General features: G+C 50.0%; 1 protein-coding gene across 5 annotated transcripts in view; it reads right to left on the reverse strand.

The window, feature by feature from the left end:
- The window catches only part of WDR37 (WD repeat domain 37), a 52,139-nt gene that overhangs the window by 19,434 nt on the left and 20,622 nt on the right, over positions 1–12,083 (reverse strand). For 4 of the 5 annotated variants that reach the window (XR_005838964.1, XM_040645471.1, XM_040645470.1 and 1 more), the window contains exons 8-10: positions 8,889–8,933; positions 7,075–7,151; positions 1,066–1,306 (exon numbers count right to left, since the gene is read on the reverse strand). Coding sequence is in view for 4 of the 5 variants with exons in the window: in XM_040645471.1 (XP_040501405.1) it covers positions 1,066–1,306; positions 7,075–7,151; positions 8,889–8,933 (363 nt within the window). In the remaining variant the exon portion in view is untranslated. The remainder of the gene's footprint in view (positions 1–1,065; positions 1,307–7,074; positions 7,152–8,888; positions 8,934–12,083) is intronic. The other variant, XM_040645473.1, reaches the window with a different exon arrangement.

The raw sequence follows: 12,083 nt of genomic DNA on the forward strand, positions 1-12,083 counted from the left end.
GTGAGCGTAACCCACTCCCTGACCCTGATAGTTAGAAGGTCTGGCAAATGTCCTTAACAGGCTAAATGTGTGAACAGATTAAGTCTTAATTCTTCACTTCCAGAGTAACTTCTAACAATATGATATGTGGAGCCCTCAGTAAAATACAATCTTTAACACTCAATGAGGAAATTCACTTACTGACAAATTTGCAAAAACATCTGAGGTGGGCATAATTCTAAGATGTCCCGGTGACCCCCATCCCTGGTATACACACCCTGGATGATACCCTCCCTTGAGTTTGGGCAGAACCTGTAAATGTGACGAGACATCACTCCGGTGAGCTCGGTGCATTAAAAGGCAAAACAGATTTTGCAGATGTAACTAAGACCTCCAAATCAGGTGGCTTTACACTCATCAAAAGAAACGGTCCTGGGTAGCCTGACCTCATCAGGTGGGCCCTTTAGGAGACATGTTCTCCAGTAAGCTGGAGAGACAGCAAAGAGCTGTGTGGGGAAACACCTCTAGAGGGGGCCACAAGGGACCTGAGAGCACCCTCCAGATGCTAAGAGCGGTCCCCAGCTGACAGTTAGCAGGTAAATAAGGACCTCAGCCATACGGGGACCTCAGCCATGGACCACAACAAAATGAATCCCTCCAACACTAAGAGGACAGACCCTGACCCTCAGATGAGATCACAGACCCAGGCAACACACACCACTTCAACCCATGAGGGCCAGCGAGCATACGCCCAGAAGTCCTGACATAAGGAAACCATGAAGTTATAAATTCCTGTTATTTTAAGACACTAGTTTTCTGGAAATTTGCTACAAAACAATAGGGAGATAACAGACCGATATTTTTCAAATATCTAGATATGATGTGCTACAATTAAATCCCCTAAAGATAAGATAAATTTAGCTAACAAACAGTTCTATAATTCAGAAAGGATCCTTGAAAAATCACAACCTGAGTACCAAGAGAACTAAAAATCATTCTGGACAAGAAGTAATTTGCAAGGTAAGATATAAACACATGCACATCAATCAAAAATACACAACTGGAAAACACAAGTGTTTAAAGTACCTGTCAGGGAGTGAACAAGTTCTGCCGTCTCCACGTCGAACAGATTCGCCGTTCTGTCCCAGGAGGCCGTCACCGCCTGCTTCCCCCCAACCAGCCAGTCAGCGGCTATGACCACTCCTTGGTGGCTCTTAAGAGATGTCAGTGGCACCCGGATGGTAGGACAGTCACTGGACACATCCGCGTCTACATCAGGCTCATCTTTATCAGAGCACTCTACTTCATCTTCGCCACAGACCTGCTGCTGATGGTGAGAGCAGAGAAGAAATTCCCTGGGAATCTTGAGTCTTTTCTGACATGGCTACACAATCAGACTGTTGTCATTTGTCTTTCTAGCACTCAATCCTGATTATGACCAGTACCAGCACAGTATCTGGTACGTCACTGGAGTTACGATCACCTACTTGACTAAAACCCATGACCAAATATAAGAAGAAAAAAAACTCAGGCCACTATGACGTCAAATGAGCTACAGTCCATTTCCACTAACCAATAAAATGGCAAATAAAATGATTTTAAGTTTTCACCATGTATTAGTAGAAATGTAATAAAATGTAACTGAAAGTCAATAATTTATCACAATAAGAAAAGAAACATTTCAATTCTCGGGAGCTACTTAGAATTCTGTTGCCACAGGAATAGATACAAGAGTTCAGTTTATTTTCCTATAGTATCAGTAAGGTCTTTTGTGAAAAGCTAAAACGAAAGCATAAAAGGCTTCAGCTCTTTAAGAAAATGTTTATCTATTCATTTAAAGAATATTTACCCGGCCTTTAAAGGCTGCCAGGCCACATGCTGGTCTCACAGCAGAGGAGAGGACCACTGCCTGACACGGACATCCAGAACAATGGACAGGCCGGGTGAGGAGAGCATTGGAGCCAGAGAGACCGGCAATGTCCTCATGTCACGAGCTTACACGCTAGCAAGGAAGACAGACCACACACATGGGTATGCACCCGCATACACACACACACACACACACACACACACACACACACTAGTATGGAAATATGTACCATGTAATCACACACACAGGTGAGGTCACGTATGTCACGTTAAAGACACACAGAGTACAGGGAACTATGTCCCATGTACACGCACACGGTACAGAGATCCAGGTCACATGTACACATCACAGGAACACAGGTCACGTGTATGTACACACAGTATAAGGATATATGTCACACACACACACAGTAGGGGATATAGGTCACACAGACAGACACAGTATAAAGATATGTCACACGTACACACAAATTCAGGCAGTAATAAGCGTTAAGGAAAATAAAGCAGATGAGGGGATGGACAATCACAAAGGCTGCTATTTTATACAAAATTATCAGGAAAAGACTCTGTTAAAGTAACATCTGAGTTGAGACATGAAGAAAGCAAGGGAGTAAGGCATGCAGACATTGAGGAGAACAGCATTCCCAGATGAGGGAACAGCAGCTGCAAAGGCTCTAAGAAGGGAGCAGACTGGGAGCTATACAAACAACAAGGTCATGGTGGCAAAGGGGAGAGGTGAAATCCAGATGAACGCAGAGGTCACATGGCCTTGGAGGTGACCCAGCCAACAGGACTCAAGAGAATGGAAGTGGGAGAAACATAAGATGTTGACAGAGGGTCACAGGATCAAATGTGAATAAGGAGGAGTCCAAGGACTGAGCGAGCATGGAGGGGATCCCGATGAGCACGGCCTCACAGCCACAGGGACACACAGCTGAGCCAACAGGAGTGTGCTGAGAGCATGAAGGGTCCGAGGTCTGTGTAGGGAAACCAAGGGGTAAGAATGGATGCCACTGAACCAGGTCTGAGGACTGCCTGGAAGGATCTGGACAAGAGGCAGGCAGGGAGTGAAAATCCCTGAGTGTGGCAGTGGCCAACTGAGGCAGCATGCTGGGAGTGCACAGCTCAGGGCTCTCGCAGGTCAGGTGCAGGGAGCTCAGGCAAAGCCTGGTGGAGCCACAGGTGGGACTTCTCCAGGAAGACAGGACCCCCAGTCTCGCAGTGAAGTCAGACACACGTCATTATGCAGAGTTCCAGACTTCACAGCGCACTACAGACTACGCAGCAAGCACAGGGGCTCCGACTCAGGCAGGAGGTTGCAGCGGGGCGGGGTCTGCAGGGAGAGAGCGTAAGGGAGGTGAGGAGACAGCACCCAGGAAAAGGGCCGAGCGGACCCGTGGAGAGGGAGGCACAGCAACAGCATCCAGTCTGGGCCGGAGCCACGGAGAGTCACAAACTAAGGCCAGGGACTGGCGAAGGGCTCATCAAGGTGACAAGTGCAACTCCAGAGAGCCCACTCCTGACATTGTGCAGAGAATACAACGTGAGTAGCCAGGCCTGAGACAGGGAGACTAGTCAGGGATAGGGACCAGAGATGAAGACAGCTAGGGGTTAACACGGCAGCCACTCCGCAGCCTGAAAACAGGTCCCAGGAGTGCAACCTGTTCAAGGTGAAAGGACCCGGCAGGCGCAGCAACACACTCACTACAAATCCAGCACGGGGATGCCCCAGTTTGGGGCTTTCCTCCAGGCGACACCAGTTCCTGGGCCACGGGTCTTCTCAGCTCCCACGGCCCTTCTCAGCTCCCACGGCCGCTCCTGAGGAGCTTCCCGACCCTCACTGCCCGCAGCAGGAAGGGGTGGTCTGGGCGGTACTTCGGGCAGGTGCAGAAGAGGAGTGCTAGGTGCTGGGTGAGGCCGAGACTCAACAGACATCTCTGGGTGGGTGTTACAGAAGGAGTATCCCGGGGACAGAGGGAAGTGCATCCAAGAATTATATAAGAACCAGAAGCAGTAAGATGTCACACATTAGTGGAAACGGTGGAAAGAGAAGACGGGAAGGGAAAGAAGAGATGCGTCGAAGATAATCCCACAAGTCCTGAGAGTTTTGTTCAGTTACCCAGACCTGCAGCACTGCACCTACGGGGCTATTCCCCGAGTATTTGAAAGGAAAAGTGACAAGTAAGCATGAACGCAGGGATGTCCTCAGCACGGGTCCAGGGGAGAGACCTCGGGTCTCAGAAGAGTGGCCTGGAACTTAAGAAAGCTCTAGCTAGCAGGATCCACGTTGGAAAGGTCACAGTCAGAAGATTCACAGAAGTCATTTTTCCAAACTATACAAGGAACTAAGAGATATTTTAAAATGCAAATGTGCTATATCCTATTCACAAATAATTATAAGATCTTTTAACATGAATGTGGCAAAAGGCAGGGGATGGAGGGTGCGAACTGTATGTGTGCTTTCTGCCCGTCTCTTAAGGGTGATCTGTTTAACTGGAGCCACTTTCACAGCTAGCAGCACTGGAACAGAACGTCCAGCACTGTCCATTTCACACTGGGTGTCTCCTGAGCACCAGTAGCCCCAGAACCGAGGAAGCCCTGACTCAATGACTCAGGGCTCCGAGCAAGCACGAAGGGCCCCTGGAAGCCACTGGTAACTTGCTTCAATTTTCATTTTCCAAAGAAGAAAATTAATCCACTCACTAGGTTAGTCAGTCAACATCATACAAGTGGTGTCACATAGTGACTTAACAAGTAATCTAAAAATGTATCCACTACATCACCCAAATATTTCTTTATCAATGTGGTGGATGCCAAGTGAAACCCACTAGTCCAAATTAAAAAGAGAAAACATACAGGGTGCCAGGTGGCTCAGTCAGTAAAGCATCTGCCTTCAGTTTGGGTCATGATCTCAGGATCCTGGGATCGAGCCCCACATCAGGCTCTGCACTCAGCAGGGAGTCTGCTTCTCCCTCTCTCCCTGCCTCCCCCCCTGCCCGGCTCTCATGCACTCTCTTCCCCTCTCTCTCAAATGAATATATAAACTCTTTAAAAAAGAGAGAAAACACCTGTCTAAAAGCTGTACTGCTGAAAATGAACGAAATCCTAGCAGATGAGAGTTTGTTCTAACACACGGGAGAACACTTAAGTAAGCCTGAGCCAAGACTAGCCAGGAAAAGCTTAGACGACCGGCGGCTGCGTCTGTGCTGGGTGGGGCTACAGAGGGCGGGGCACGCCAACCCCGCCAACCCCTCTGTGGCTGGGCTGCTGGGGCGGCTCTGGTCACTGATGGGCACAGGCTCAGCTTCACTCTGAAGGGGCTCCTCCGGGCTACCCCCAAAGCCTGAGGCAGCCCAAGGCAAGCAAAATCATAAAGAAGAAAAGAAAGTCAATTTGACACTGTAATCTATTCAGTTTTTATGACATAAATACTGGACATAATTCTCTCCCTCTGCCAAGACTGGCATGTTTCTTACTTCGTTTTAAAACAAATCCATACAACATTAACTCCTCCCCTGAACTTTCTGAGCATGAACCCTCCCCTCCCCTCCCCTCCCCTCGCCCTGTCCTCTGTCAGCACTATTTCCTGAGTGAATGCCCACAGTTAGCAACAGTCTGCTATTCCACAAGGGGAAAAACATGTTAAAATAGAAGATACAATGCGCTCAATTAAAAATGAACTGTTCAGGGGCACCTGGGTGGCTCAGTCAGCTAAATGTCTGCCTTCAGCTCAGGTCATGATCCTGGGGTCCTGGGATAGAGCCTCGTGTCCTGGGGGGGGGGGGTAGCCCCACTTTCATCATCTACCCCAGGTTCAGCAAAATCTGGCCCACAGGCCAAAGCCAGATCTCCAGAGGCTGTCCCTGATCAGTGGGGACCTGCTTCTCCCTCTCCCTCTGCTCCTGCTCTCGCATGCATGCACGCACACGCTCTGACATGAATAAACAAACCCTTTAAAAAAAATAAAGAACCGTTCAGACCTCTTCACTAAAGAGAACTCTTACTCATCACTGCAATTTATTAATTACTTGGTACATCTTCAAAGAGAATGATGTTTAAACTTCTTTAAAAAAAGAAACAGGGGCGCATGGCTGTCTCAGTCAGTTGAGCGCCCAACTCTTGATTTCTACTCAGGTCGTGATCTCATGAGTCCTGGGATCGAGCCCCACGTCAGGATCCTTGCTCAGCGGGGAGTCTGCTTGAGATTCTCTCTCTCTCTGCTCCCCCCCCCCGCTCCTGCTCTCTCTCAAATAAATAAATATATCTTTTTTAAAAATTAAAATAAGAAAAAACCAGTGGGATGTTCCCAGGTGGGAGCACCCCAAGCACAGGGTGACTGCCATCCTCCCTACGGCTACAGCCAGAATGCACACCAGGCTCCACCTGCACTCGGCTGCCGGGCCCGTCTCCACCCGTGTGCACAGCACAGGGACAAGCTAGCGACTCGTGGAGGCCGAACGGCAGAACACTGCCCTGCAGAGGACACGCACGAGGTGGTCTCTGCGAGACGCTACACACAGGGTGCTGGGCTGAGGGAACAGCTACATCTGACAGGACAAAGGGCATCCAAGGCTTTATGGCTTAAACCCACCCATCATTCCTCTCCATACGTAACCTCTCGTTACCTGCGTTAAAACTTCACCCACGTCATAATGACACACACTGTTTACCTTATGTGAAAGACAAGATGTCTAAAATACACAAAATATTTAGAAATAGGACGTAATCATACAATTTTTAAACATTAATGGCCGATGGAAAGGGGGCTGAGAACAAACAATGCACACATAAAGGCAGGCACTTCATGTTCGACACTGTCTTGGTCTGTTCCGGCTGCCACGACAACACCAAGACTGGGTGGCCGTGATCAAGGCGCAGCCGACCAGGTTTCTGGAGAGGCCTCCCTGGCTTGTCATGACATCCCCCCATGGCCTCTCCTGGGCACGTGCAGGGAGAGGAAACACACACGAGCTCTCTGATGTCTGTATGGACGCTAATCCTATGGGATCAGGGCACTAGCCTCCAGACCTTATTACTTCTGTAGAGGCCCACCTCCAAACAGAGCCACACTGGGGGATTAGGGCTTCAAACTACATGGGGGGAAGGGGTCGTCACATACATCCAGTCTGTAAGACATTATAAATTTATCCTAAACTTTGCAAACGTCCAGAACCCTACCAACATACCCCATGTCGCGCTTTCAGGGTAAGTAAAGGTGCTGCTTACAGTAGTGTCGGCAATGGGCTGGGCTGTCGGCAGCTGAACAGCATAACTCCAAATGTGGGCAGTCTGATCTCCAGAGGCTGAGGACAGAAATTAGGGGACAATTACCCAAAGTGCACACCGTGTGTAAAATGTGCTTTCTGCTAGGTTCTGTAACTCAGTGATCATGAGCTACTTTGGAGACTGCACGAGGCTCCTGACAACAGGCTAAATGTACAAAATTAAGACAGTGGTTAAAAACACTCGCCCCCTGCCTTTCATTTTAGGACAAAAAGCTGTGAAGGTTCAGGCAAGATTTACTAACAGATTTTATTCTCCATCTAGCTAACCTAAGTAAACTGGAACCCAACTGCACTTCAGCTTATGACCACAGTAGTTCCGAGTTCTAAAAAAGCAAGTCCCATGAGTATGTGTGCTCCCCTCCACTCCACACCAATGGGCTCAAAACCTGCCAGACCCCCGTGAGTACTGAGATCTTACTTTCACCAGCCAAGTGTGCAAGATGCTGCTCAGACTGGGGACCAGAAAGAGAAAGGACAGTGAAGGGCACACAAAGGCCCACAGACGTGCCAGACAGGCGTCTGCACTCAGCCTCACAGAGTACCTGCCTGAATCCCACTTCTCTCTGTGGCTGCAGAAGTTCCCCTGGAGCGGCCATGTGTGGATGGTGGCACGTTTCTCTCGGTGTCAAACGAGCTCACTGCCTGACCTGCGAGCTCTCTTAGAATCAGCCCACGTGCCCCTCTCTAGCCCACTACATGCTCTGCTTCAGCTTCCAACGGCCCTCCCGAGAATGTCCTGATTCCTCCCCACCTCACCTCTGGTTGTCACTGGTCTCCCTCCACCCTCCCTCTTCACAGTCATACACCAAACCATTTCATAAGGTGGAAAGTTCTCCAATTGTTTATTCAGTCATCAACTAGCTATTGTGGACAAGGCCTGCTGACACAGAGGGCCCTCAAACTGACTTTCCCACCATATTCTGCTCACATAGAAAAGCACCTGATTAGCCCCACTTTCATCATCTACCCCAGGGCCAGCAAAATCTGGCCCACAGGCCAAAGCCAGGCAGCAACCCACTGTGAGAATAAGGCTTACTGCCCACAGCCATGGCCGTTCACCTGGGCATCCCCTCTGCTGTTTTCACACTAACACAGAGCTGAGAATTTTGACATGGACCATGGGGCCCTCAAAGATGAGAGCATTTACTTCTGGTCCTTTACAAAAAGCTTGCTGACCTCTACTCGCCAAACATTTATCCTTCAAGATTACTGTCAGGGTCCCCAAAAATCACAGGAGTCTATGGGTGTCAGACAATTTTACAGGAAGACTCCTCAGTTCAACATAAAATTATGGCAAACCCATGCTACCAGGGCCCAGGAATGCTACCCAGAAAGGAGTAAAAACACTGGCCCTGCAGAGCGCATGACCTGGGGCTACTATTTCCCCCGTCTGTTTCAGGTGCGTGTAGGATTAGGAACTCGGCAGCAGTGACAGGAATGGAGAGAAGCAAGGTCGGTCTGCTGAGAAACACCACAGTGTGAGCGGGAAGGCCAGGAACCACTATATGCTCTGCAAGGCGACCTCATGGTGGGTCACCTGCAATCTCACAGGAGAGTCAAGCTCGTCTGACAATCCACTATGGTTTAAAAAGGTTCTACTCGACGTGTTTTTCCTTCCCCATTCCTCGAGTACTGCATAAAATGGCTAGCAGTGACCATCTGGCTTTTGTACAAGGCACGGATGAGAAAGGGATGAGTACAGCTGTTTCAAGATTATCAATAACTATGATCAACAAAGAAAAAAAATCAACATACCAGTAAGAGCCAACTGCTCTGATGGATGAAACTTTATAGAATTTACTGCAAAATAAAAATATAACAAAAACAGGTTTAAAACAAAAACATATGAACAATGTTAATTGCAGCTATAGCACGTATTGTAAGGTAACTTTAAAAATTAAAAGAACTATAATAGCTCAATATTAGCTCCTTCCATTTAATTAAGCTATGAATAAGTGCATAAAAAACTAGAGATACTTGAAAACACAACTGAGTACCAACTATCACATTGCCAAAGCATAGGACACACAGAAAAAGAATACAAATAATCTACTTCTTTTTATAGATAAGGAAGCCACGTAGAGTTAAAAATAAATCGAGGTGAAAATGGAAACACTTATGACGACAGAGACAGAACATAGTGGAAATATGGCTGACTGCCCACCCAGTCGGGCACAAGGCCACCCTCCCTCCTGTGCCATTCCAGGAGATCCCAGGAAGAGAGAAGGAGGCCCCTGACAGCTTGGGAAGAGCCAGGATCAGTGTGGACAGCCTCTTTCTCCAGTTGTGGGAATCCTTTGCCAGACGGCATGAGGGAGTAAGAGGGAAGTGCAGCCCTCTCCTCCTCCCGACAGTGTGGTGAGCAGACGGCAGCCGGAGCGCGAGGAGGCTGGAGCCTGGTTGCTGGGACCTCCCTGCCGCCACCGAGCCCTCCCGGGGAGAATGACAGCAGCAGCTCCCAGGCACCCTGACACGGAGCTGACCTGGGTAAGGGCACACAGGGTAGCCAGCCCTCACATCCACACAGGGTAGACATGCACGGTGCGCACAGAACACACAGGAAGTTTCAGCAAACTTCAGCAAGTGCCTTCAGGATGATTCTGTCAGCTACGCCACTGGAATTCTGCTTTTCTGAGGAACTGGAAAATGCTAGAAGATGCTTTCACTATTAACCCTAGATAACAGAAAAATGTGGGAAGAGCTCTAACACCCTCTTAACTTTTAGAGCTCGTGGAAACTGACCTCCTTAAAACAGCAAACCATCAACAATGCCTACAATAAACATAACGCTCCCAGTGTCAAGGAGCAACTGGTAAGACCAGTGGCCACTTTGCACCCTGATGTCTGTGTGACCTTGAGCACCTTCCTAGTGACGCAGGGAGCATGGACACCACTTCTCTCAGAGGCCCCGTGAGGCGTGTGTGAAAGAAAGCACTCCAAGTGCTCATCTGAGAACCTGGCATACAGTGGGCACTTCATGACTGTTCACAGCTGCAACGTGTCAGCAGTGTTCACACAGGCATGATAAAGTGAAAACTGAGCACTGATCTTACCAAAGGGACAGTGCCACCGAGTGGGGGCAGGACCGGAGGTGAACTCAGGTGCCTCCGGCCCAGGGAGGGCTGCAGCTACACCGTCCCCGTGCCAGAGTCAGCAGATGGTGACCAACGCAGAAAAGGACGGTGAGCCCCGCAAGCACCCTAAAGACACGCAGCAGCCCCCAACACACAGCTAACTCAACTCACGGTGGCCACAGCAGGATCAGAAAGGGAGAGGACACCAGAGACAAACATTCTTCACGACGAGCCTCGAAGACACCTGATCTGTCGATCGTGTGTGTGCCTAACTTTAACATAAATGTGAAACAGAACACCACACAGGAAAAAGCACCACCTCTTGCACAGGCCTGACTGGGGGGGGGCGGGGGGGGGGCTCCAGCAGGGGCAGCTGTGAAGCTCAGCGTGGGACCCTTGAGGCAGAGGGGCTGACGCACAGGGGGGTGCTTGGTCCAGGTGATGCGAGAGGAACGAGCCAGGACAGACAAATGTCAAACCATCTGTAGTGAGTCACACGGATGAGAAAGCTGCGGAACCCCACCCTTTAGGTTAAAGGGACCTTCACCATGTAATCAGAGCACCGCCTAGTGGGAAAAGCAAGAAGCCAGGACACAAGCACTACACAGATGGCGCCCAGGAAGACAGTGCCCTCGGGAGAAGGGAAGGCCAGACACGCCACCACTCCAACTCCCGTCAACCCACCTCACCACGCCCAAGGCAGCGCCACACCCCACGTGCTGGCTGCAGGACGCAGAAGGAACACGCACAGGGCAGCCGCAAAGAGCAGGGCACCAAAGCTGTCCAGCAGGAGTGGAGGCTTCGGGGAAGGGACGAGAGTGATGACAACGGAACAGAGATTCTGCGCCGAGTTTGGCCATGGGAGAGGACGGTCACACAAGGGGCGGAGCGCGGGGATGGGTTTGAAACAGACACAGAAACCGGGCCAAACAAAGGTAAGGCAACTGCAAGGAGAGCACGTATAAGGGCAGCTGTGAACAATACGCATGCTGCCATACTTCGATTCGAATCAGAATCACACCGTAGCTACTTGGCAAGGACAAGAGTGGAGAGTAACAGCGTGCGGCAAGAGAGTGGGTCCTCACTGCCTCAGGAAGAATCACTTGTCTAAAACTCAAATCTCAGAAATAATAAAATAGGCTATTTAGAAAAATGGAAGAAAAAAGCAGAATACGTAAAGCTGTTAAAAGTGGTTCCTCTTTTAGGGACATGAAATGGAGTAAGAAGGGGAGGCAGGAGACTGTGGTAATATTTTACACAGGCTGGCTAACACCCTCTTAACTTTTAGGTGATACGGACGTGTCTCACTGTATAAATGTTTTTCAAGGAATAAATGCGTGGTGAGGAAACAAAGGCTACAGCAGGTGTTCACTTGCGAATGTCTGCGAAGCCCTGAGCACCGCCTCCGCCTACCCAGGCACCATCCTGTGGACACAGAAGATGCACGCTGCAGGGAAGACGCGCACAAGCAGAGGGGCAGGAAGAGGCAACAGGGACACCCGAGGGAGTGAGACCCCAAGAGAGGCAAGAGCGTGGGTCACAGCCCAGACAGGACAACACATACGCCCCCACTGGGCGGAAGGCTCTTACCCAAGTCCGCCGGTGGGGCACACCTGGCCGCGGACGCAGAGGCAGGCACCACCTGAGCATGTCTACGAAGGGGAGGGCTATGGCGGCGGCTGGCGAGGGGAGAGTGAGCAGGGAGGCAGCCTGACACAGACTGGAGTGCAGGGCAGGCCAGGAGGAAGGAACCACAAAGGGCACCAGGAGGGAAGTGGACGAGATGCGGTCAGAACACAAGGGGTAAGCACAGGGACAGCTCAGGGGGCAGGGCAGAGCTGCTGCAGCCGCCGTGGCATGACCTGCAGGCAGGAAG

Source organism: Ursus maritimus, unplaced genomic scaffold (assembly GCF_017311325.1).
Source record: "Ursus maritimus isolate PB19 unplaced genomic scaffold, ASM1731132v1 scaffold_31, whole genome shotgun sequence".
In the NCBI taxonomy this organism is placed as follows: Eukaryota; Metazoa; Chordata; class Mammalia; order Carnivora; family Ursidae; genus Ursus; species Ursus maritimus.